Genomic DNA, 26,450 nt, shown 5'->3' with positions numbered 1-26,450 from the left:
AACTGGAATTACACTGGGGATTAGTCCAGTTGATAGCTGATTGCACTCTAATAGCTGCCTGGCTCCAGGAGTTGGTTGAGTAGATGCTGCTTGCCTCCTTCCAGCCCCATTCTTTCACTTCCACATTTCCCCTGCTCCCACAGTGGGGCCTTGTTCTTCCTCCAGCAGGACCTTTACTGCTGGAATGAAGGACAGGGGTGGAACAGGAGTGTTTTTGTGGAGAGGGACACGCATGGCTGGTGGTGGTGTGCTGAACAGGTACAAGGAGCAGCCCAGGGTAGGTTCAGCACGTTGGACCCGTCTGATAGATATCTTAAGAGCACTTGCTGTTCTGGGCACGATGAGAAGTGAGTTATCTCCTCCTAGAGGAGAGGCAGCACAGTGTGCACAGCCATCCTGATAGCCCTGGGCTGGATGCATGGATGGATGGGTATGGATCAGGAGACAGTGGTCACAGGACACGTGCCATGCTGGAGCAGGCTGTGCATCCCCAGGTGCAGACTTACAGACCCACGGGGATCATTTCTTCCTGTCGCTGGCTCCCGTGCCATCCCAAGGATGTGCCGTGCTTTCCCTGTCCTCTGGTTCAGCAGCATCCTGGGATTTGAGCGTGGTGCTTCAGCTTCCCCTCACCTGCCGAGCTTTGTGTGCCGGTAGACTCCTCTGTGTTTCAGCTTTCTTCGGCATTTTGGCCAAACACTCGGGGACCATCCTCCAGCACTGCTTTGGCTTTAGACATCATCCTCATATTATCATTATCATCATCTTCAAGAGGTGACTTCCCGAGCCGCTTCGTGCAGGCTCCTGTTCCTCCTCTCCCTCCTGGAGGCCGGGCGGGTCGGAGCTGATTTTTTAGGGCAGCTTTCGGGCGATCCGGGAGGGTTCGGCGCGCCGTGCCCGCCGTGCCTCGCCCCTGGCGGGTGGGTGACCCGTCCCCCCCCGGTGCTGGAGCGCCCTGCCCGCTGCCCCGGGAGGGGAGGGGAGGGGAGGCCGGGCCGGAGGAGGAGGCGGGGGCGGGCGCAGGGCGAGAGGGGCCGGCCCAGGGCCGCGCTACGTGTCGCGGAGCCCTTATAGCCCCGGCCCGCCCGGCCCTCCGCGCCGCCCGCACCATGTCGAGCCCGGAGCACACGGTAGGGACGCGCCGGGGAGCGGTCGGGGACAGGGGTCCCTGCAGAGCCCCTCTCCGTCCCGGAGCCCCCGGAGGGACGCGGGATCCCCGTGGGCATCCGGCGCGGGGAGGGGACGGGCAGAGCATCAACCCTCGAGGGGTGGGGAGGATGGCAGGACGCTCTTGGCACCGGGCAGGGGCGTGCCCGGCAGTGCCGCGCATCCCTCCGCAGGTGTCCCGCACCTGCCCCGCTGTGCCCGAGCTGCTCACTGCCATTCCCGCCGGAGCTCGAAGGTCGGGGCAGGAGCGAAGGCTTGAGCCTCGCTCGTTGGGTGGCTCTTTTGGGCGTCCTCTGCCCCGGTCCCACCCAGGGGAAGGAGCCCGGCGAGAGCCGCTCGCCGCCGCCACCGATGGGCTCCCAGAGCCCTGCGGAGCCGGCGCTTTTAAAAATAAATATAACGCGCGCGGAGCGATGAAAAATAAGCACAGGCAGAGCAGAGTTCAGTTAGAAATTAAAATTGCAAATCGCAGTCGCAGCCAGAAGTCGCTTTCCGCTTGCCAGCTGCCCTCCCGTACTTGTTGGATTTGGGATGGGAGCCCCGGGTCCCTCCGGCTGCGCCGTACGTTTTCCAGGTTTTAAATCGGAACCAGAAGAAATCTTGACGTTAAAGTCTTTCAGGCTGCTGTTGCCTGTTGATTTTTCTTTCTTTTTCCTTTCTTTCTTTCTTTTTTTTTTTTTTCATCCTACTTTTTTCAGATGCATTTTGAGCACCCTGGTGATGTGTGCGGGGTGCAGGAACGCAACCAAAACCACGCGGAACAAAGCGCGCCTGTGCGGCCGGGTGTTCTTGGGAACGCGAAAACCTGTGGTTTAGGGATTATTTCAGGGAGGGGAGGTGCAAGCCCTGAGCTGTGCACGGGAGTTCTGTTTATTGCCGTGTGACAGGAGGGAGGCATTACTGAACTTCCAGAATAATCCCTCTCCTTTGCCTCCACCCTGGGCTGAAAAAATGACCTTTATAAGCAAGTTCGTGGCCGACCTTTGTTCGGTGACTGTCAGAACAGGTGCTATCCAGGTGAGCGTTGTGGGTGGATTTTCACGTGCTTATCTGCCAGGTGTCTGATGGACTGAGAAAAGGTGAGATTTCACTAATTAGCAGAGGTTTTGGGAAGGGTGATGAAGTGGTGATGTCCCATTAGCGATCTTCCTGTCAGTCCCGGGCAGATGTGTTGCACTGAGCGCGGGGGGAAGTTCTCTTTCCTCACTCAACCTCAGCGGTTTCTCGGTTTCAGCCACCCCCAGCTGATAGCAAAGGCACGGGATGAGGATGAGGAATTTCCCTTCGATAGGGATCCTTTGATCAGCACGATTATTTATGTGTGCACGATTTCTCCTGATACCTTTTTGTAGCTGCACCCAAGGCAGTTCCATCAGAAAATGAAGATGGGGCACGCAATAATTTGTCCTATTAAGATGGGTGCAGAACTAGGGACTGCCCCCTTCTTAATCCCCGTTCTTCATTCTCCCAGTTACACGAATCCTTATTACCCCCAAAAATCCTCGTTACTAAGAAAATCTCAGTTTTACCACGTTTTCATGACGTGGGTGGTGTGTTCAATCTTTCTCCCACAGACCAGGTTTTGTGAGGCTGGATGTTAGCAGTGTTTTTTCCCCAGCTGAGAGTGTGTCAGAGCTGGGATTTGCAGGTGATGTTGATCAGCTGTCAGCTCTTGAGAGGCATAGCAGTGCCACCTGTGGCAAGATGGACAGCTGTGTTATTTGACTGTGCTCCCGCTTTTGGAAACTGAATCATTAGAAGCCCAGGATCTAAATCCGAAATTCAGCCTGAATGCCCTCTGGAGTTAGAGGATGGTTTGATTTGCATTTATTAATAGAAGCTTCGGGTAGGGTGTAGAGAAGAAAACTTAATTTTTTTTTTGCTTCTGCACGTGTTGTCCTTAAAAATGAACGTGGCTCCTTAATTCTGCCTTGTCTGAGGACCCAAAACTTGGTGTGCAGGAATCTCTCTGGCCGGTTAGTGTGGAAACGCTCTCTGCTCTCTTTGTTTCTGCTCATGAAGTCCTCTGTGTGCCAGGCAGTGCCCTCCCGTTCCCAGACCTCACTGACAGAAAACATTTATTACTGGCCTGTTTCGGGACTGACTTTTGGGGGAGAAGAACGTTCTTTGACGATGACCTTAAAGACTTCACGTTCCTCACACAGCCCTCCTGTGTGCTCGGCGGCAAAATCCAGCTCTCGGGAGCGAAGGAGCTGCAGCGAGGAAGGTGGAGCTGTGGGACTGCCCTTGTTTATTGTGTGGGCTCCTGCACAGCGTGGCATTCAGGGCTGAGGGGTTCTTTTAGCTCTGTCCAGACAGCAGCCTGTTCTCCCTCCACCTGCGGCGTCCCTGGTATTTCCGCAGCTCGGCGCGTCTCCCCGCCGGGCAGCGTTTCCAGGAGGACACAGATGGTGCAGTGTGCTCCAGGCAGGTTTGCCACGGAGCCCAAAGCCACAGGCACGGCCTGGGAAGGGCTGGCCCCTCGCTGGGGTGACTGCCTGCGTGGCTTTGTGTCCCCGTGGGTGCGTGGAAAGTGCAGCCCGATGCGTCTCGTGGGATGGAGGCGTTGGGAGTCCTGCCCCTGGCAGGGGAACGTCCCGAGTTTCTCTTATTTCTTAGGGCAGAATGAGAGCCTGGTGCTGAAGCTGCCCTTTTCAGGGTAAGTGTCCCAGCTTTGTCACCCCCCTGCTCTGGTCACGGCGTCTCCAGGAATCCAGCTGGGGCGGCGTGTGGCATCCCTGGCTTCCACCAGGGAGCTGCTGCTGGAGCCTGATGGGTCACAAAGCTGTAATTTCGGCTGGTTCACTTCTGTTTGTGCAGGGCTTCCGTGCAAATGATGTGGGCTTATTGAAATTTATTTAAAGAGAAGGGAAAAAACCCACAAGCTCAGATGACAGCCCTGAAGAAAGAGGCTTAGTTTCTTTGCCTAAAAAAAAAAAATACTCTCGTGTTGAAAAAACTGGAGCCACGGGGCAGAGTTCAGATGGACTGATATCCCAGAGCAGTAGCATATGTACAGCTTCATGGATTCAGTTGCTAAGCAATATGGAAGAAAAAGCTTATTAAAAAACCCAGACCGTCCATTTATCTCCTCTCACGCTTCCTCTAAACTATTGCCTTGAACACAAAGAGGAAAAGACTTTTAAAGGTGTTTATTTTCCAAGCAGTTAAGAATAGCTCAGGTATTCACTGCCACTCGTCCAGGTGACAGTGCACCCTGATTTCAGGGGATTAGTGTGGGTTGAATTACTCAAGAAAGCGTTTCTCCTGTTTTATCCAGCCAGTCACAAGCCTTGTTCTTACAGCATGATTTATTTTGTGAAACACAGTGCCCAACTCATTGCACCACGACAGTCAAAGGGGATTGTTTTCCTGCTGCTCATCCCATGCTCGGGATTTCTTGGTTTATATTCTATTACTTTGTTTTGCTTTATATCTCTTTTCCTCGGAGATCAATGAAAGGTGAGGTGATTAGTTTGTTAACTGTAGCGCTCTCCACTTTTCTCCCTGTTTCTTTTGAAGCCCCTTGCTATTAACAAGTTCCTTTTCCAGTCTGTTGCCCACACTTTGCTGTTTCATTCGCTTGGGCTGCCCCAAGACCCTGTTTAGTAAGAACATTCTGCTCTGTTGGGGAATTTGAGGGAAGAAAAGCCAGGAAACGCTGCAGGCTTCTAAATAGGAATGCCTTTTTCTTTCCATGGCTGAGCCCTGCAGGGGTTGGGGAGTTAAAGAACCCCCTTGGTGAGGACCTTGGGGGACCTTCCCCAAGTGCAGGAGGGCTTGTCTGGTGCTCCCAGGCAGTGTGGTGGCAGCAAGAGCAGCAGGGCATGTTTTTCCAAGTTGCTGCACAGACAGACCATCTACCAGGATTGTAGAAGGACGTGCAGATGGAAAAGTGGAAGGGTTTTTCTGCTGGGATGGGCAGTTCCTGCCTGAACCACCCCTTCCCCTCTGAGGAGGGAGGCAGACAGGGCAGGCCTGATCCCTGCAGGTGAGCTCGGAGGTTAATCCTTTGCTTTCCCAAGAGGAGCAGTGGCTCTTCGGGCTGTCTCCATCTCCCAGGGGTCACCAGCTGAGCTGCTGCTGCTGCTGCCATCTGGGGTGGTGGCTTTGAGTCAGTATGTCCCTCCTGTCCTGCTCCTGGATAAACACAGACTGCAGCCTCATCTGCTTCTCAGGGTGCACAGATGAAGTCACAGCCAGGTACAAATCCGTGTCAAAACCTGTGACACAGGCAGGGGTTTCCATCCATGCCCTCCCTGGGCAGCCCCTACAAGAGCTTTGAGGCAAGATAAATGATGTTGAAGACCCCACACTACCCAGACATGTGCACTGCAGCTGCAGCTTAGATTTAGGCCATGGGGATTTTGTTTTTCTGGAGGGTTTTCAAGAGAAACACTGGCATACTTGCCTTTACTTTTTTTTTTTTCTTTCTTTATTTTTACTGGGCTGATGTTGATCCTGGAGGGTGTCTCGAAATAGAAATGGAAAGACCTTGCCTATCTGAAACCAGGTGTTTTAGATAAACTTCCAGCTGTATGTGCCTCCCCCACACCCCCAAAGATAAGTGGCGTGCAGGGCCTGTGTTAATGCTGCCCACGATATGCCCTGCCTTGAACTTGCACTTTGGTCACGCTGCCCGTACGCTTTGGTATCTCAAAAAGCCCATTAAGAGAGAGGCTGTGGGGTTCAGGTGTGCATTTACGAATTTACCAGCATCGTGACTAATGGTTATCGTCTCTGACTGGGCTCTGAATCACAGCTGGGGGAAGTGAGAAGTAGTTCCTTAATGGTTTCGCGGCTTAATAATTTCCAAGGGCGAATTTACCCCCGAGTGGATCATTAACAGAAGGAGGGATGCGACAAGCCCGGCCGAGGAGGCGTTCAGTGCCGGCCCCCCCGTCACAAAACGGGACGTTGGGAAGTTGGGAATTGCCTGTGGGGCCGGTAGTTCCTTGCTGGCCCTGCCTCCCGTCCCTCACAGAGCGGTCCTCGCTCCTCTCCTTGCAGCTTGGCTGGGATCCAACCGTGTGTCAAAAGCTTTGTTTGCTGACGCGGCGCCAAAACGAGCTGGAGAAAGGAGTTGGTTTACGTGGGTTGGATTGGATTTGATTTTTTTTAGATGCAGCACTGCGGGGTTTGTCGGGATGAGCTTTTTTTAGGGCATTGCTGGAAAACAATCGTCTCTACCTACATTTCCAGGGCTTTCTGACCTCGAGGTCTTCGCGGCCTCTCTGGCAGGACAAAGTGTTTTCTTCGATATCGAAGCGATTTTCAGCTTCCCCTTGTGATGCAAAAAAGTGTGTTGGGTGGGAGGTCATTTTTCAGACCTGCCCTGCCCTTCTGGTGGGAAGATCATTAGGCTGTGCTGCCAGAGAGTGTGGGAAGAGGGGGGAAAAAAAACCACCCTTGTTTTAGAGGGGCTTTTTAGAGTGTTAGTGTGGGGATCTGAGATGCTTTTTTGCCTCTGGGAATGATGTGGATGAGTCCCCACCACCGTGGCTGGGGCAGCTCGTTGCATCTGCCCCTCACCCCTGTAAAGCTGGTCTGGGACTGTGGGGATGGATGTGAGGAGCAGCCTGAAGTCCAGGGGAGCTGCCCAAACCTGTGTCACTTTTATGTCTTAAATATTGTGTGGGATCTCAAGTCTTCATCTGCTGTTGGCCTTACTCTCCGCTGCTGTGAAATTGGGGATGATGCCACCCTTAGAGGGATACTGGGAGTTTTCATGACCTTCTGAGGGACCAATCAACAATAATCTCCAAGGAAAACGAGTAACTGCCCTTCAGCAAGCCTTGGAGCAGCGTGGAATGACGAAGATCTGTGCCTACACCTGGTTTAGGGAGGGATGATGGAAATGCCAGGCAGCCACTCGTTCAGGAAAGGGTACAGTGTTCTTGGTGCTGCCTTAGGCCAGGCTCTAGGCAACCCCCTGTGCACTCATGTAATTAAAAGCCCATCTTGCAGCTCGTGGGGGTCGGATGCACGGGGAGATGGGGAGGGAAACCTTCATCCTGCTGCCTCTGAACCTGAGTCCTCAACTCGGACGTGTGTCCTGCAGCTCGTTGTGCAGGGTGGCACATCCAGTGGTGTGACAATGGAAACAACCCTGTCTTCATCCAGCAGGAACTCCAAGGGGACTGAGTGAGGGAGGGGTACTGAGTGACAGGGAGGTTTGTTTGGCTCCATCTGCTGATTCCAACAGCAGCCAAGAGTGGGAGCCAGGCGAGACTTCATGTCTGGGACACCACAGTTCATTGTCCCCCCTTCCACTGATTTATGACCCCAGATACCAGAGGCCGTGCCTTTCTTCCTGATAGCATTTGATGAACTTTCCTTCCATGAATTCATCGTAACGATTTTTTCCCAGCCAAGTGAACTTTTGCCCTCCCCGTTTAACCGTGTCCTCTGTGGTGGTTCTGGACAGGCTTCCCTGTGCTCCTTTCTGCTGCTGCTTTTGCACTTTGCAGACCTTCACAGAGAACTGCTGAGGTGGAGAGAGGTCTCCTGTTGCCTGCTGGTGGCCACCCACCATTGCAGAGTCAAGCACACGGGGTTCAAGATGTGAGGTTCAAGACCTGAGTGTCCAAGCTGGGGCAGGGAGAGGCACTGAGACCCAGTCTGGCCTTGAGTCCGGCTTCTTCCTCTCATCAGGCTGCTGAGATGTCCTGCAGAGGAGAAGTGGTTCAGGAGGAATAGTTCTTTTACAGAATCATGGAATCATTTAGGTTGGAAAAGACCTCTGAGATCGAGTCCCCCCTGTGCCCGATGCCCACCTTGTCCCAGAGCACAGAGTGCCCAGTGCCATGTCCTGGCCTTCTGGGACACATCTAGGGGTGGGGACTCCACCACCTCCCTGCCAATGTCTAATCAGCCCTTCTGTGGAGAAATTCCTTCTGAAGTCCAACCTGACCCTCCCCTGGTGCAGCTTAAGGCCTCTTCCTCTCATCCTGTTGCTGATTGCCTGGGAGAAGAGACCAATTCCCCCCCAGCTTCCCCCTCCTGTCAGGGAGTTGCAGAGCCAGAAGGTCCCCCCTGAGCCTCCTTTTCTCCAGGCTGAGCCCCCCCAGCTCCCTCAGCCCCTCCTGCTGCTCCAGCCCCTTCCCCAGCTTTACCCTTCTCTGGATTTGGGAATATGTGTATTTTAAAACCTGATGAAGCTGCTTGAAGTCTTGATCCTCTGTAGCACCCTTTGCTTATGAAACCACTAGAGCCTCTCTGAAGGTGCAGGATTTCTCTCCTGAGAGGGATATGTTGGACATGTTAAAAATGGGTGTCTTATCCCCATATCATTTAGAGCTGAGCTGGGTCCAACCTGTGCTAGCTCAGAGGGTGGAAGGAGATTCTGCTTTCGTCTCTCTGGACTCACACTGCGTTTCTGATCAGCAGAGTTTCTGGTTGTTCAGCTGGTGGTCTCCTGGCACTGCACTGCCAGTTCTCTTTGCATGGTACTTGGAACAGGAATCCTGGCATGTTTTCAGGGATAGGGTGCCCGTCCTGCCACGGCAGGAGGTGGGACATGTACAGGGGCGTGTTTACCACAGAGAGCCACAACCCAGTAATTAAATTCCTCAATCTCAGGTTCAAGTGGAAAAAAAAGAATCGATTACCTGTGGATGCAACTCCTACCTGGAAACCTCTTCGACAGCAAAGTTAATGTGTAGTCAAAATCTGCACCTTTGTCCTCCTTCCCTCTTCTCCGTGGAGTCTGAGGGACTGATCCTCAATTTACCCTTCCCAGAGCTGGATTTGCCAACAGGCACGGGGGGAATTTCGCGTTGAAATCGTTGTTTTTGACGTGAGGGCTTTGTTTGTCGGATATTTTGTTGCCTGCCCCTGCAGCTGTTCCCTTGGGATGCCAGGAATGAAGATGGGGAAGGTTGTTTTTATAACAGCTGGCCTGGCCTTGCAGATTCATCCCGAAAATGCAGGAGCACAGGCTGACTCACGAGTTTTTCTGTGAGGAAATGAGAGTAGTGACATCATCTAATTCCGAGATAAGGGAACGCCTGAGCTGGGAGCCTTCGGAGAGGCAGATTTTAAGGCCCAGCCTGCTGATTTAGACTCACACAGAGTAGAAATCACTGCCTGATTTGCAAAGTGAGCCTGGAACATGAGCCTGATTTTGTTGATTTTTAATTTTATAAAAAAATTATTTATTTATTTATTTATTTGTACCAAGGCTGTATAAAACTTGATTGCGGCGATCCAAGCCACGCAGATTTACGCCAAAAGAAAAAAATACTTGAGTAGCCATCAAAAAACAAAGTCTTGCCAAGAGCTCAGAAATTCTTGTGGCTTAAGAAAAAAAAAAACCAAAAACAAAAAACCCAACAAAAATCACAACGACTTTAGCTGACAGCAGCTTGAAAATCCCGTGTGGTAGCGACGCTTGGCATCTCCAACCGTCTGTCTCCCAGCTGAAAGGCTGCTTGTTTCGGGGAACTGGGGTGGCCCTGCTGCTCTCCTGAAGGTCTCCTGTGTTACAGCCCTGGCAGTGCCCGGGGGTTGAGGTGCTGCCAGAAGGAACGGGCAGCAGAGGTGGCGGGTGCCAAGGAGCAAGCCGGGTCTGCTGGGGTTTATTCCCAGTGCTGGATGAAGAAAGGAAGCCCAGTCCTGCTTCCAGCTTGGGAATTGGGAGTGCTGGCAACCCCTCAGCCTCAGCGGGGTGTTTGGTGACGCGTCCCTGTGTGCTCGGCTCAGGCTGGAAGGAAAACACAGCATCATTCCTGCTCGTGTCCAGGCGGTGGGAGGGGAGACATCCTGAGTGCAGGGAACAGGGGGAACCGCCAGGATGGGAAGGAGGAAGGTGGATACCATGATGGGAACACCAGGATGGGAAGCAGGAAGGTGGATTGCATGGCAGAAGGTCCCACTTCCCTGTCTGGATCTGCACCCTGAGAAGTTAAACAGGCAAAATTTCCTTCTTGGTGGGGTTTTCCCCTGGGAAAGAATGGGGCTGATTTTGAAGTGTTTACTGCCTTAGTCCGTGAAATGGATATTTGGGAAAATCCAGAGGTTTAGGGTTACAAGAGCTAAATCGAGACTCAAGAGATGCTGAGGTTTCTCCATCTTCAGTATGGTCATAATTAAATCTTTGTTTCCACAAGCAAAACCCTCCCTTTTTTTCCTCTCTTGCTCCTTCTGACTATAATCATTTTGCTCTTCTTCATCAGATGTCTCTTTTATGGAAGTTTTTTTCCCCATTGTTGGTGATGGATTACAGCATCACCCTCTTGCCAGAGCACCCAGTGGGAGCTACCCTGGTAGAAGAAATTAATTTTTACCAAGAAACCCCATAAACTTAATTTTTGTGCCTCAAATTCAACTGGTAGGACAAAAGATCTTTTAAACTTGGTGGGTTTGGTTTTTTTGGTTTTTCTTTTGTTGTTGTTGTTGGTGGTGGTTTTTTGGGTTTTTTTGGTTCGAGATGGCAGGATTTGGGAGGGGATTTTTAACAATAAGTTAGATCCATCTCCAGAGGCTGAAGCAAGTGTTTTATTTCAAACTCATGGAGTCACAGAATCTCCTGGAGCTGGAAGGATCCTGGAGTCCAAGTCCTGGCCCCAACAATCCCATCGTGTGCCTGTGCAAGTGAAAGCTTTTTTGATCAGTTGAAAAGCTCCATTTTGCCATTTGCAAATAGGATCAGCTGAAAACCTTTTGAGAGCCTCTGTTTTTATTTTGACCTTATTTTTTTTTCCTTCCTGGAGACACGTCCAGGCTGCAGGACCCGAATAGGGCGTGTATGAAATGCTTGACTGGAAAGAAATGAATCATAATCCTGGTGCACTGAGCTAGCCCTATAAATAAAAACGCAGCTGGGGGGAGTCCTGACCCTCCCCTGGCTGGTGGGTCAGGGTTTCCCTGGGGCCGTGAGCGCTGCCAGCTTCCAGCTGGATGCTCGGAGGAGGAGCCGGAGGTGTGACTGATGTGCCCTTAATAGCCCTCCTCGGCTGGCTTTGTTCTGCTCCGTGTTTTCAGGAGGGAGTCCCTGTCCAGAGCAGGATGCTGCTGCAGCCTGACATGAGCTGAGGCTCCTGGACAGCTTCCAGCACCCTGCCTGGGTCAGCTCCAGCGGGCAGAGGTGCTGCTGTGGCGGCAGGGGGTGAATTGAGGGCACAACGAGGACGTCGCAATGACCAGCGCGGCTTTCTCGTGGCAAAACTTCTCCTTCTGCAGCATCACCGAGTGGCTGCAGAGCAGCCAGGCAGGAAGGGACCTGGGAGTTTGGATGGAGAGAAAACTGAACAGGAGCCAGCAGTGTGCCCAGGTGGCCAAGGAGGCAAATTGATCCTGGCCTGGATTGGGAATTGTGTGGCAGCAGGAGCAGGGCAGTGATTCTGCCCCTGGACTCAGCGCTGGGGAGGCCACCCCTGGAGTGCTGTGTCCAGCTCTGGGCCCCTCAGCTCAGGAAGGACATGGAGGGGCTGGAGCAGGGGCAGAGAAGAACAACGAGGCTGGGGAAGGATCTGGAGCACAAGTGCTGTGAGGAGAGGCTGAGGGAGCTGGGGTTGTTGAGCCTGGAGAGGATGAGGCTCAGGGGAGAGACTTGATCACTCTCTCCAACTCCCTGACAGGAGGGTGTACCCAGGTGGGAGTTGGTCTCTTCTCCCAGTCACCGTCCCTGGAAGTGTTCAAGAAAAAATGGGCACTTGAGGATGTGGTTTGATGGTGCTGAGTTGACGGTTGGACCTGATAATCTTAAACTTCTTTTCCAGCCTTAGCAGTTCTACAATTCTGTGATTGTAAGCATTGTTTGTTTGGTGCATTTCCTGTTATTCGTGCAGCGGTTCTACTCCCAACAAACATCAGCAGTGGCTGGGAGAGGTCCCCCAGACCTTGTCACCTGGTGTCTCCCAGTTTGCCAACCTCATGGAAGGGTTCAGTAGGAGGGAAGACCAAAAGCAGAGTTCAGATTTGGTTTCTTGGGCCCCTGCAGCCTCAGTTACAAGGTTTGGAGTGATGTCTTTATTTTTCCCCAGTTTCCTGGATGAGCTAAGATGGGGTGGGCTGAGCACTGACATCATCCAGACAGGGCCAAGCAGATTTCCAAGGAGAGGAGAGAGTGTGGCAGTGTCCTCTTTAACCCTCTGTCTGGCAGAGGCTGCACAGCTCTTCTCTGGGGACTCTGCTGGGTCATTTATTGCCTTGTTTGGGGCTGAATTATAGATAAGAAGTTCCTGTTCCAAACCTCACTTCCTTGAGCTGGACTATTCCAAGCCATGCTGACCAGTGTCTCTAAACTGTCCCTGCTGCAAGGCCCAAAATCCAGGTGTAAGTGTTGTGATGATGATTGGGTTAATTATTTAAATATGTTTGATTTACGATGGCAAGGTTAAAACCCTGAGAATAAAATCAGTAGGACAGCCCTGCATCTGATTAAAACCCTATCCATCCCTTCTCTCTGCCTCCCAACCACCTTGCAGGACATGCCCTTCCTAGATGAAATCTCTCCAGGATTTGCTCTCAGGCCACTGCTGCTCATTTTTCCCGGTGCCTTCAGTCCCTGCCGTCTTTTTCCAGCTCTGGCTTCCCAAACCACATCCAGGCTGCTGGATTATGAAATGGGAAGTCCATGTTTCCCACTGAACAGCCCATTCCCAGCCAAACAAAAGCCTCCAGCCCAGTTGCTCGGGGTTAGGAGGAGTTTCCCAGGAAGATGATTAACAAAAAATCTGAGGGTTTGGTACCCCCTGGAGCTGCCGGCGGGGAGGGGAGGTCTGATGGTGTTGCTGAACTGCAGAACTGCCCTCAGTGATGCCACCCCAAGCTCCCAAAAGATGCCAGTGTGCAAAATAGCAGCTCTGGGATGCACTCCCAGCACGGGTTTGTGGCACAGCAACAAGTACTTGCAGCAATCTCCTTACGTCAGCCCCGGAGGGATGTGTCAGATCCCACCCCTTCCCCAGGCACGCAGGATATCAGGGGCTCATCAGCACATCAGCACTGTGCAAAGGCTGGAGTCCCTGCTGATGCAGAAGAGAGATTTGAAGTGTGCAGGTTCGCTTCTCCACACAGAAATGTCAGTCCTGGTCGTCCCTGTCCGTCATTCGGTCTCGCTGCTGGAGCCTGAACCGCAGGGACAGGTGAAAATTAAACCGTGGTGTTGCTGGCTCAAAAAATGTTCCAAGTTTTGGCAACCCCCCTGCAAAAAAAAAAACAAACCGTGAAAGCAACAAAACAGAACAAACCACAAAAACCAGATCTTGAGCTGCTTATCTTTTATTCTCTGAGTCACAGGATGTGTAGTGTTCGCTCGCTTCTTCAGGGGCAGGTCTGGAGGTGGTTTAAGTTTTTCATGGAATCACAGAATGGTTTGGGTTGGAAGGGACCTTAAAGCTCATCTGATTCCACCCCCTGCCATGGGCAGGGACACCTTCCACTAGCCCAGGTTGCTCCAAGCCCCATCCAACCTGGCCTTGGACACTTCCAGGGATCCAGGGGCAGCCACAGCTTCTCTGGACAACCTGTGCCAGGGCCTGCCCACCCTTACAGGGAAGAATTCCTTCCCAGTATCCCATCTAACCCTGCTCTCCAGCAGTGGGAAGCCATTCCCTGTGTCCTGGCTCTCCAGTTCCTGCTGAACAGCCCCTCTCTGGCCTTCCCTGTAGCGCCTTCAGATCCCGGAAGGTGCTGTGAGGTCTCCACACAACCTTCGCTTCTCCCATATATATATATTTCTCCAGGATATATTTATATCCTTGTTCCCTCCTGCTACTATCCATTGGATGCCTCAGTTGGAAAGATGATCCTTGCCATGAGTAAGGTCTTGCAGATACTTTATGTGGACAGTTCCTTGTCGAGCTGCCGTTGCTGGAGCTGCAGGGCACGGACAGGCTGTTCCATCTGCAGCCAGCAGGGAGGCCAGGGTGGGCAACTTTAGGAAGCACCAAAATTCGGACCTGTGGCTCAGCTTTGTGCCAGTCCCTTGTTTGCTCTGGGAAGTGCCCACAAACACCTCGGGGTCATTCCTCTGCCTGGCACCCCGGCGCGTTCCGGGCGTCGCTCAGCTCGGCGCTGCCATGTGGCCGTCTCCTGCCCCAGTTATCAACAGCCAGCTCGTGTCAGGCACAGCAGGTGAACGAGCACCTGCAGTTGCCCTTGTTGTGCAGGCACAGTTAAAATCATAGGCGAGTCTGCCTATGTTTCAAAACGTGGAAAAGGCAGGGAGTGTGTGTCTGTGCCCTCCGTCCCCTGCCTGCGGTCCCCTGGCAGTGCTCCTGCAGCAGCGGTGGCACCGAGGCATCACCACCACCACCAGCAGCACTCTGGCCACAGGCTCAGGGCCTTCAACAAATCACCCATCCCACTCACACCAAGGTTTGCTGCGTGGCTCACGAATGGATTTGCGTTTCTCTCCCTCCTCTTTGTTGCTCCCAGTACAAAAACGCTTCGCTTTGCTCTCCTCAGGGATCCACCAACGTGGTCTACCAAGCCCACCACGTGAGCAGGAGCAAGAGAGGACAAGTTGTGGGTACCAGAGGAGGATTCCGAGGCTGCACCGTTTGGCTGACAGGTATTTTCCTCTGGGTGTGAGAGCGTGGCTCGGAGCTGGGGATCGGGGATCGGCGGGAAACGTCAGCGTTCCTTGGGAGCCGGGAATTGCAAAACCCTCACACGTGGGAAGCGCAGACGCAGCGAGATGTTCTCCCTGGCAGCTGCCGCCCAGAACCGATGTTTTCGTGCATTTCCCAGCTGTTATCGGGCTCCTTTGAACACGTCAGAGGCCCCAAGGGGAGCACTTGTTGTTCCCAAGTGTGTAGCTGAGGAAGCCTTGGCTCGAACCCCAGCCAGTCCTTGGCAGCGAAACGCGCCCAGGGCTGTCCAAAATGCGAGTGTTTTCATTCGGGGGCGGTGGGAAGTTCATTGGGACACACAGGTTTGCTGCGTTTAAGGCAGCACGAGGCAGTCACCTTGTCTGGAGAATAAATATTCTCAGCCAGCCGCACTGGAAGCAATTCCCTGCATGTGTTTTGTTGCCCTTCTCCTCTGCTTTGAAATATAAGCTCGTTGTTTGGGGATTAGGGGCTGCTGGAAGTGACAGTAGCGTTTCTCATTTCTAATATTTAGACAGCTCTGTCTTTTGCCACTTGTCCAGTTGTTCCTTTGCTTGTTAAATATTGGCATTCTCTTTGATAGAGGATGTTGAAGGATTTGCTTGGGAGGGTTTGTAAAGCCCTTTCGCCCTCCTGTCAATTTAGGTGGTAGATGTTGGATGAAAACACATTTCTGGTTTGTTCTCCTCTTCAACTTGGATTCAGTTTCAAAAAACCTGTCCAAGGGAATCTCCTTCTCTTTTGAGCGTCACACAAAAAAATCTTGTGCCTAAAAGGTTTGAGCTTCTCTGCCTTGTGATTATTCTTCGAAATATGCACCTGAAGAAGGAGTGTCTGTGGATGCAGAGGGGCCATTGCTGCTGGGGCCTGTCCCACCCCACACAGTTGCTGCAAGAACCTTTCCTTGGGTTCAGTCTGGAAGAGCAGTTGGTCCTCAGTGGGAACAGAAGGAGAAAGAGGGAGATGCTGAGAGACTTACAGGCCACAGCACCCTTCCAAACTTCCCCTACTTCCTGGTGCATCTGTGTCCCACCACGGCCCAGCAGGAGGTGCTTCTGCAGCACTGCTGGGTTGAGCCCCTCCAGACTTTGGGATGTAGCAGCTTTTCTCATGGGCTCGGTCTCAAGCTGTGCCAGGGGAGGCTTAGGTTGCACATTAGGCAGAAATTCTTTACTGAGGGGTGATCAGGCACTGGAATGGGCTGCCCAGGGAGGTGGTGGATTCTCCATCCCTGGAGGTTTTTAAGATGAGACTGGATGTGGCATCAGTGCCCTGGTCTGGGAACCACGGCGGGGTTGGAGCAAGGATTGGACTTGATGATCTCAGAGGTCATTTCCAACCCGACTGATTCTGTGATTCTGCAGTTAATAAGAAGGTTGACCCAGGTGTGCTACAAAGATGAATCCAACTTCCCTTCCTCGCTCCTTCCTAAGGCAACTTCAGACAGAAGGAGTTTTGCTGTGGGTGTCCCAGGACACCCTCACTCTCTCGACCTCAAACCTGACCCTCGCTCCCCTGTCTCCATCAGGCCTTTCTGGAGCCGGCAAGACGACCATCGGCTTTGCCCTGGAGGAGTACTTGGTGTCCCACGGCATCCCTTGCTATTCCCTGGATGGCGACAACGTCCGGCACGGCTTGAACAAGAACCTGGGCTTCTCGGCGGCCGACCGCGAGGAGAACATCCGGCGCATCGCCGAGGTGGCGCGGCTCTTCGCCGACGCCGGGCTCGTCTGCATCACCAGCTTCATTTCCCCCTTCACCAAGGTACCTTCTTTCACAGAATCACTAAGGTTGGAAAAGACCTCTGAGATCATCAAGTCTGTCCAGCTGTTTTCTGACACAGGGCAGATAATTTTTCGCAATCTGAAGTTCTGCTGTCCTGCTTCACAAAAAGGTGTTGAGGTTTTGGGTGGAAAAAGCTGAAAACAGAACGAACTTGTACATTTGTACAGTTGTTTTTTTTCAAGTATCTTTAAAGGAAAGGAGGGAAGGAAGATGAAAGACCCTTATTAGAATTAGTGTAAAAATTTGCCTGTGTCAAGCTCCAGGACACATCAGGTAGCAGGAAGGTGATAGCTGCGGTTTGGACACACAGGATTTTCCCATCTGTCTTCTAACAGGATCGTCAAAATGCACGGAAAATTCACGAGGCAGCTGGACTCCCTTTCTTTGAAATCTTTGTAGATGCTCCTTTAAATATCTGTGAAAGCAGAGATGTGAAGGGCCTGTACAAAAAGGCAAGAGCTGGAGAGATCAAAGGTATGTAGAGGAGTGAGGTCTTGTTTTGCCTTTACTTTCCAAAGCACTGGACACCTCGTTGCACATAGAGGTGGGTTTCTGGAGGCTCTTTGTGGAGCACAAGAGGATCCTGTTTCCCTAATCTTGCTGTCACAGATGTCACTTGTCATACCCAGCACAGCTGAATGCCTGCTGGTTGTTTGCACAGCGTTGTTGGCTCTGGGGCACCGAGTGTTGCCTTAAATAAATTTAATTTGGGGTTTCATTGTCCGTAGGGTTCACGGGGATCGACTCGGAGTACGAGAAACCCGAAGCTCCTGAACTGGTGCTGAAAACGAACGTTGCATCAGTGTCTGAATGCATCCAGCAGGTTGTGGAGCTCCTCCAAGCACAGGTAGGTCATTTTTATGCCGCTGTCACCAGCAGATTTGGAATCCTGCTTTGGGACACGGGCTTTCTGATGTGTACATAAAAACCAGTGTGTGCCTTACAGGTGCTGTCTCTTCTCTATCTTTCAGAATATCGTTCCCCAGGGCTCAATTAAGGACGTTCTTGAGCTGTTTGTGCCTGAAAATAAGCTCAGCAGTGTCCGAGCTGAGGCAGAGAAGCTGCCATCCGTGGAGATCACTAAGGTACTGTCATGGGTTCTGGCATTCTTGAGCTGATCCAAGGGTAGAAGCTTCCAGGAGAGTGTTGCCAGAGGGGCCTGTGTTCCTGTGATGGCCACGTCCTTTCCTGGCTGTGGTTTATGGTGAGCTGAGGTGTGATCCTGACCCTCAGCTATTTTCTGCTCTGTCTCCAGCCTGTGCTGTTGAAAGTGAGTCCCCTTTTAATAACAGCCCCACAAGTTCACACTGACAAGTTGGATATTAGGAAGAAATTCTTCCCTGTGAGGGTGGGCAGGCCCTGGCACAGGTTGCCCAGAGCAGCTGTGGCTGCCCCTGGAGCCCTGGAAGTGTCCAGGTTGGACGGGGCTTGGAGCAAGCTGGGCCAGTGGAAGGTGTCCCTTCCAACCCAAACCACTCTGTGACTCTAAAGGAGCGTGACAGGAGTGCCCTGTGGGTTTGTTTTGCAGCTGGATCTGCAGTGGGTGCAGGTGCTGAGCGAAGGCTGGGCCACCCCGCTGAAGGGCTTCATGCGTGAGGCAGAGTACCTGCAAGTGCTCCACTTTGGCACCCTGCTCAACGGTATGGATCCCCCCTCCCTGCGGGAATGCTGGCCAGGAAGCCACTGTGGGGTGGGATTCCCGCCCCACAGAGGTGGTTTCCTCTCTTGTGTTAAGGTGGCCGAGGTCGCCGTGCTGTGGCCACGGCCCTGGCTCACAGCTCTGACATCCTTCAGGCATTTCAGGAACCCTTGTGCAGCTCTTTCCACCCTTATTTACACCGGGGTAAATAGAGATGCAGCCCCAAGGCCAGGCTGAGCTTGGAGAAGGCACCTCTTCCTTAGAAACAGGAGCAGAGCCTGATTTTTCTCCTCCCACCCCACTCACCTGCTTATCCAATACAAATTGGATAACTTGAGACAAACCAGATTTCCTTATCCATTAGCAGCATGTGCTCCATCCCTGGAAAAGGCAAGGAGTGCTCAGGGAACGATCACCCACAGCTGAGAGAGGGGCGTAGGTGTTCCCATCCTGTTTCTCAGCTGTAGATGCTGTCACTGTGACTTCACTTAGGGCTTTGTAGACCTGGCAGTGACCTCTGCCTGCAGGAATCTGGGATCTTGGCGAGCCTCTGAGCCTGGCCTTCCCTCCAGAAGATCCCACGGTGGGCTGGGGCAGTGACTCGCTGCTGTTGTCAGGATTTGGGCAGGGTGCAGCAGAGGCAAAGCCCAGCGCTGCTCCCTTTGGACTGCAGGAGTGTCTGGGTGGGGGCTTCTGCTCTCAGGCCCGTCATAGCCTTTCACCTCCTTCCCAGGGCGCAGGCAGCGTTCAGAAAGCACATGGCCCTGTTATCAGAGCCTGCCCTGTGGTCTTTGAGCTGCCTGCTGTGCCTGACGAGGTTGCAGAGGTGCCCCTTGATGACCACGTTGCTTCAGAGCTCCGCACTTTGCGCTGGAGGCTCGTCTCAGACAGCATCTGTTTTTGGGGTGCCCCCTTCCCCCTGCAGGCATCACTGAGCAGAGCTCCTCTGAGGTCTGTGGGCGTAGGTTCAGGATCTGTGGAGATCCGTGGGGTCAGGGACAAAGGCAGGACAGGGATGAACTCCTCCGAGCGAGCTCTTTGTAGCAGAGAGCATCAGCGTCAGTCCCTGGGCCACCTCGTCTCCATGGAGGTCTCCACGCTCGACACCTGCACGGGCAGGCCCTCAGGGTGATATTTGGACAGGAGGGAGAACATCCCAGGTGCTCCTGGATGAGCTTTAGGAAACGGTGGAAGGTTCCACCTCGTGGTGCTGGGAACTGCACTGGCTAAGAGAGGTTTGAGGCTGGTCCTTCCAGAGTCAGTCCAGCCCTTTTGCCCTGGGGTGTGAGGGAGTTTTCAGCAGCTCCAGCCACTCTTTTGGGGGAGTTGTTCAAGTTAATGCTCTGCTTGCTCAGCCTTGGGGCAGTAAATCCCACCCTGACTTCCCAGCGGCTGGATGGATGGTGAGCTTTGCGGCCACCAGGGAGGGAGGGAGGGGGATCTGCAGGAGGGCTGTGGGGTCTGCAGTGCTCTGCCCTCTGCTCCAGCAGTGCCTGAGTGCCAGGAGGGGGTGACAGTGACAGCAGAGGTTTTGTGGCCACTGTGACCCGTGTGGGGATGGGTGAGCACCACAGCTCGGGTGGCACCCTGGAGGCCACATCATCAGGCCCGTGCTCGGGAGGTGCCTGGCTGAGGTTTTAAAAGCTTTGGTTCTTGCAATGGTTTCTGTAAGGTGCCTGTGAGTGTTAATTATCTTAATTATCTTAATTGTGTTTGTGTTCTCGCAGGAAAGAGTCACTTGGTAGCTGGTATGTATGTAACTGTCCTTAGGCTGAACACAAATTACTGCAATTGAGATTTTTTTTTTTTTTTGGCTATAATTTTTTGAGATTTATTTTAAAAAATAAAAAAAAAGGAAATTCTTAAGTCTAGACACAACTGTGGCCTGGTTATGATCCACGTGGCCTGAGACATGCCATGTCCTCCAGACCACAAAAATCCCAGTCGTGCAGTTTTGTGATTACCATCACTGGGGTGATCTTTTGTTCAATCTCCATCTTGCATTTGGAAATGGAGCCTGAAGAGCCTCCCCTTCAGCATGACTGGTTGGTTTCATAATCCAGCTGTTTGTTTTTCCTGTGCTGACTTCATTGACTGATCGCTGTTAATGTGATTTAAATGTATGAAGTTGATATTGATTGGATCCCATGTGACTGTAATTCTGATTATTCGTGAAAATTGCTGCCTGGCAGACGAATGATACCCAGTTGTGAATTAAAAGCAAATGCAAATATTTTAATAAGGATTAAAAAAAATCTACAACCCAGTCAAAATGATCAAATTAAGACTCTCAGGGGTCCAAACTGATTTCAGTCGGATCAGAACCAAGTGAATCAGTGATTTGTTTGTGACTGGGAGCTCATGGGGCGGGACTGATTCTTCTGTATTAGCACTGGAATTATCCAAGGAGGAATGGGAGGACTGGGACATTGAGGAATGGGGATAAAACCAACATGATTTCAAGGTATTTAGGGACAACACCAAAATCAGGGACTGCATGTGCAAGTCTAGACTTGCTGTGTCCACCCAGATTAAAAAGGGCCAAGTGCAGAGATACCAAGCAGGAGGAGCAGCAGTATAGAGATAACCAGAAAAAAACCCGAGGAAACCAAGTGTGGTGGTGGAAGAGGCAGCTCAGGAGGTGTGCAGGGAATGGGGTGCTGCAGGGAACACCGTGCCCATGGAGCTGGTTCTCCTGGAGCAGGAGGCAGGGCTTGCACCCAGGGCTGCGTTTCCCAAGCACGTTTACACTCATTAACTTCACAACTAATGGAAAAGAACCAGGGGAAGAGTGGGAGTGCAGGAAGCAATGAGGTCCTCCAGGTGTCTCGGAGACATCTGTGTCCCTGGGACAAGGAGCTTTTGGATCCCGCTGAGGTCACAACTTACCGGCAGCGCTGAAGGGAAAGCGGCGCCGTGACCGAACTCGCGCGGTGTCCTCCTTTTGCCACGCTCCCAGTTCCCGGGGCCGGAGGATGGTGAAGTTGTGCCCTTCTCTTGGCAGATGGCGTGGTGAACCTGAGCATCCCCATCGTGCTGCCGGTGTCCTCGGGGGACAAGCAGCGGCTGGAGGGCTGCGAGGCGCTGGCGCTCAGCTACCAGGGCCGCAGGGTGGCCGTGCTCAGGAGCCCCGAGTTCTTCGAGCACAGGAAGGAGGAGCGCTGTGCCCGTGTCTGGGGCACCACCTGCCCCAGGCACCCCCACATCCAGGTAAGGTTTGTCCCCCGGGAAGCCTGGCTGGGGTGGCAAATGTGGGTTTTGAGGGCTGTGGGTTTCCTGCTTGCCCAGCTCCTCGCTGGGAATCATCACATCCTGAGCAGGCAGGACTGAGGAGCTGAACTCGATGGCCCTGCTGGGTCCCTTCCATCTCAGAATATTCTGTGAATTTTTAGGCTAAGGAGTCAGTGCTCCTCAGTTTGGCTGTTCTGTGCAGGCAGCCAACAGGGGTGTCGTGTTTTTACAGCTCCTCTCTTCCCACTTACTCTCTGGCAGTACAAGGAGCTTCATCCCTCACAGAAGGGGAGAGCTCTGGGTGCCACCCAGTGACTTGAGCTGTCAAAACTTGTGACTCTGCCTAAAAAGGCTAAAGCTGTGTTAATTCTTTTCCCCCTCCCTTGAAACACCTTTTGGAATGAGTCAGCAACAGGTGTACTCCCAGGAGGAAAGAGCAAAGGGTGAGGTGGAGGAAGGTTTTGTGCCATACCTTGTACGCTCCTGGCTGCCAGAGTGCAGCACCCAGCTGGGTGCAGTGGTGGGGACTGGGTGGCTGGCACCTTTTGCAGTTCATGTGGTCACTGTAACGAGGTTTTCCACCTACAATGTGCTGAGGGGGAGGGGAAGATCACCCCACCAGCAGAGTGAAACCTAACACTTTTCAAAGGAGAGTGGGAGAGGGAAAAGGAGGTACTTGCTGCCCCCTCTGCCCTGCATGTGTGTGTGTAATCCACAGATGGTGATGGAGAGCGGAGACTGGCTGGTCGGTGGAGACCTCCTTGTCCTGGAGAAGATCAAGTGGGACGATGGGCTGGACCAGTACCGCCTCACACCACGGGCTCTGAAGCAGAAGTTCAGGGAGATGAACGCTGGTGAGTGCCCCGGGCTGGCACTGGGGGCACGGCTCTCCCTGCCCCAGCTGGCACCGGCAGGGTGGTGTGATCCGTGGGGACGTGCTCCCAAACTCGCAGCACTTGCCAGGTTGCTTGCTGGACACTCCCAAAATGGGGCTGTTCCGGTGGGGTTGAGCAGTAGGAGGCACGAAAGCGGGGCAGGGTCTCCGTGCTTAAGGATGGTGCTTGTGATGGGCTGGACAGCGCAGTGTCCTCCCTGGCAGGTCAGAGCCTCCCTGTCTGCGCTGACAGGGCTGGCCTTCACACATGGGGACAGCTCCCAGGGGCTACCCCACAGAATCACAGAGTGGTTTGGGTTGGAAGAGACCCTAAGGATCACCTCATTCCAACCCCCTGCCATGGGCAGGGACACCTTCCCCTAGCCCAGGTTGCTCCAAGCCCTGTCCAGCCTGGTCCCAGCAGGCTGGCAGAGGTCAGACACCCATGCTTACTTTGGGGAGAGCGTTGGCCTTCCTGAAGGTGCCACTGAGCTCGTGGAGCTGGCAAGTCACTTGGGAAGTTGGGGAACTTGCTGGAGGTGTCTGTCCACCTACAAACGTTACAGGAGGGCTGAACATTATAGGACTGAAACCAGCCCCAAAGGAAGGGCGTGTAACGAGAACAACCTTGGCAGAGCCACGGATCTGTGTGAAACACTCACCCGAGGTATTTAAGGCCTCACTCGTGGGGAGGCAGGACACTCTCATGACTCTGTGTGGAAATGCCAGGTGTGTAAAACGAAGCCAGGGGGCCCTGAGGGTCGGTGCCAGCCCCGTGACCCTCCGCGTCCTTCCCTTCCAGACGCCGTCTTTGCGTTCCAGCTGCGCAACCCCGTCCACAACGGGCACGCCCTGCTCATGCAGGACACGCGGCGCCAGCTCCTGGAGAGGGGCTACAAGAACCCTGTGCTCCTCCTGCACCCCCTGGGGGGGTGGACCAAGGATGACGACGTGCCGCTGGAGTGGCGGATGAAGCAGCACGCGGCCGTGCTGGAGGAGCAGGTCCTGGACCCCAAGTCGACCATCGTGGCCATCTTCCCCTCCCCATGCTCTACGCCGGCCCCACGGAGGTAACGGAGCCCTTGGCTGCTCCCCGGGGCAGGGTGTGGGGATTCTGCTGCCAACCTGCCCCTGCAGCTCCGGGAAGTCCCAGGAAGGGAGTTGTAGCCGTTCCCTCCACGGTTCCCCTGTACTTGCTGTGTCCTCGCAGAGCTCAGCTCCGTGGGCTCCCATCCCCTCACTGGGGACGAGGGGTAGAAACAAGATTTCCCCTTTTCCTGTCGGGCAGGGACGTTCATTTTTTCCACACCCCCCCAGTGGTTTCCCTGCCATCCCTAAATCGGTGGGGCCAAAGGAGTCAATGCTGGACCTGCCCTGAGGGAGGAGGGGAGGGAAGGACGTGTGGTGGGCACCGCCTTTGCACGTTCAGGGTTCAAACTGCGGCCTCCATTTGCCGCCAGATTGGAACAAACCCCGTTCCCATGCCCGGTGTTTCCCTGGAAATGCGTGTCCTTAGGAGAACTGTGGCTGCATCAGGTCCAAGCAGCACAAGATGTGTCTGGGCGGCCTCAGCGCCGCGACAAACCCGCAGCCAGGCTGCTGACACATCTCCTTCCTTCCTTCCTTCCTGCCTGCCTGCGTGTGGATGGCCAGGAGCTCTCTCGCAGCCCGGGCTGGGTGGCCCCGTTGCTGCCCAGCCCTCAGCCTCGTGTCCCCGCCCTCCCCGTGCAGGTGCAGTGGCACTGCCGAGCTCGGATGATCGCAGGGGCCAACTTCTACATCGTGGGGCGCGATCCCGCGGGAATGCCGCACCCCGACACCAAGAAGGACCTCTACGAGCCCACGCACGGCGGGAAGGTGCTCAGCATGGCCCCGGGGCTCACCTCGGTGGAGATCATCCCCTTCAGGGTGGCCGCCTACAACAAGCTGAAAAGGGCCATGGATTTTTATGACCCCAAAAGGTAACGGCAGCAGCGGCGTCGCGGTTCCTTCGGCCCCTCTTCCCACAGCATGGGGGGGTTTGTGGTCACCTCGGGCTCACGGCTCGCCAGGGCAGAGGGAAAACCCTTGGTGTTCCTCTTAAGGAGAGGAGTGGGGGGCAGAACCTGGGAAAGCCCCCCCCTGGAATTATCCCCCACTGAGAGCTGTCACCAGGTCAAGGATGGCTCACGTGGAACTAAAGGTGCCACAGGGAGGATTAAGCAGCACAGTCTGGGGACTGAGTGGCGGGAGGAACGCAGCCTCTCCCGGCTGGGAAGCGTGCTGTGGATGCTCCAGCTCCCCTCGGATGAGGAGCCCTCGGGGGATGACTTGGGCCAGCTGTGCTGATGTCGCTGGCCTCTGTTTTGCACAGGCACGACGACTTCGACTTCATCTCAGGAACGCGCATGAGGAAACTCGCTCGGGAAGGTGAAAACCCACCGGATGGCTTCATGGCCCCCAAAGCCTGGAAAGTCCTCACCACCTACTACCAGTCACTGGAAAAGAAGAACTAACGCTTCTCTCCTCCTCCTCCTCCTTCCCAGAAATACTTGTATTAAGAGTGAGCAATGATTGATTGATTCCCTATGACACAGATCAGTTACGTGGCATTTCCAGTGCTCCGACCGTGGGATTTTCCCACCCGGGTCAGGGTGGTTTTTACTAATCAGAAATACTTCGAGCCTGGTCCTTCTCCCCTTGAAGCTGCTGGGAGCATCCTCGTGGAGCTGGAAGGGAAGGGCAGCAGGTCCCTTCATTCACTCCCAGCTGATCCTGGTGGCAGGAAGCCCAGCACAGCCTCCAGGTGGGCCACACGGATATTTTGGTGCTGCCGGGCCACGCACCAGCTCCCAGTGCCGAGATGGGGCCTCGGCACCGGGATAAATCCCACCTGTCCCCTGCGTGGGGCAGGAATGAAGAAGTGCCTTCCCAGTGCCCCTCTCCTGACGAGGCAGGAGCAGGTGCTGAAGTGAGGAGCGGATGCTGCTGCCGGGCTGGGAGAGGGAAATGGGCACCCTGTGCCCGGATCCAGTCACCACCCTCCAGGTTGTGCCTTAGACAATTGTCCCTAATAAACAGCGGAATCTTTTTAATGCCCTTTCTTAAAAGGATTTTTTACAGTCAGCCTTGACCACCACCACCAGTTCCTCGTGGCCGAGCCAGTTGCTCGCTGTCATTCCTTGTTTCCTCCTGCTGGACCTCTGTGGTCCAACAGAACCCGGGCTGAGCATTCCTGGTGCTCTGGGTCCAGCTCTCCGTGGGGACTGTGCCTTTGGTGCTCCCTGTGCTCACAGCCTGGCAGGAAAAGCAGGCCTGGGACGCACCTGAGACCTCTCAGAAAGCTCTGGGCAACAAGCAAGAATTGGGAGGTGCCAGCAGAGGACAGTCTCTTGTTACTCCAGCCACCTGAATTTGTGATTTTTATACCTGTCCTCCCCTAGTAGCTGCCCCAGATCCGGTCAGGATGTGTTCCCAAGGAACAGGAACCAGCATTCCCTTCTTGTCGTGCTTCAGTGTTAATTCCAAACGGATCCACGTCCAGCAAAACCAACCAGCTTGTCAGGGTAGGGAGCGACACCGCCAGCTCGGAGCCGCTCTGCTGGGGCCATGGCACAGCCTCCAGGCCTTGGGATATGGTGGGAAACAACCCCCCAAAAAGGCTCGTTGGGTGGGGTTTTAAGTCATTTTTTTAAAGCCTTTGGAGCACAGAGCCCAAAGCTTGTGTTATAGTCCAAGGAAATGCTGCAGCCCCCGTGGTGGGAGCTGACAGCACCTCATCTGCTCAGGCCCTCTGGCAGGGACCTGCAAGCCAAAAGCAAGATTCCCACTTTGGATTTTTAAGGAGTGAAGTGGCGCTGTTGCTGCTCATCATTAAAACAATCCAGCATTAAAAAACCCTCTGTGGTAAATCCAGGTGGTTACAGCAAACACTGCTGTTGTATCGTCCTGTTAAACCAGCGTAGTGTCCTGATTACAGTATGAGGGCTGGGGCTTTTATAGTGTATTTATTGAAGACATGAGACTGGAATTTGTACTTCAACTGATGGCATCTCATGATTTAATATATTCTGAACTCGCTGCTCTGCTACGAAACCCTCACTTTTAGTACAAATAAATATTTATACACGTTAAGTAGCTCTCACTTGGATTTTTTCTGGGGGAGAAACTTCGCTTGGCATCTGGGAGACTCGATGCAGTTTGAGCAGCTGGCCCT

The 26,450-nt window shown here is 53.6% G+C and overlaps 1 protein-coding gene across 1 annotated transcript; it reads left to right on the top strand.

Moving 5' to 3' along the window:
• Positions 1 to 996: 996 nt before the first annotated feature.
• Positions 997 to 26,368, top strand: PAPSS2 (3'-phosphoadenosine 5'-phosphosulfate synthase 2). The gene is given in 13 exon segments (XM_050305648.1): positions 997 to 1,130; positions 14,581 to 14,686; positions 16,255 to 16,490; positions 16,847 to 16,985; positions 17,240 to 17,358; positions 17,483 to 17,596; positions 18,040 to 18,151; positions 21,155 to 21,360; positions 22,100 to 22,235; positions 23,058 to 23,294; positions 23,297 to 23,325; positions 23,987 to 24,216; positions 24,609 to 26,368. Coding segments are annotated over 13 exon segments (1,827 nt in total). The 5' UTR covers positions 997 to 1,109; the 3' UTR covers positions 24,751 to 26,368.
• The last annotated feature ends 82 nt before the right edge of the window (positions 26,369 to 26,450 follow it).

This window comes from Myiozetetes cayanensis, unplaced genomic scaffold (genome assembly GCF_022539395.1).
Source record: "Myiozetetes cayanensis isolate MyiCay16 unplaced genomic scaffold, myiCay2020 scf10, whole genome shotgun sequence".
NCBI lineage: Eukaryota > Metazoa > Chordata > Aves > Passeriformes > Tyrannidae > Myiozetetes > Myiozetetes cayanensis.
Note: the sequence above shows the minus strand (reverse complement) of the source record. Positions and strands in the feature narration are given on the sequence as shown.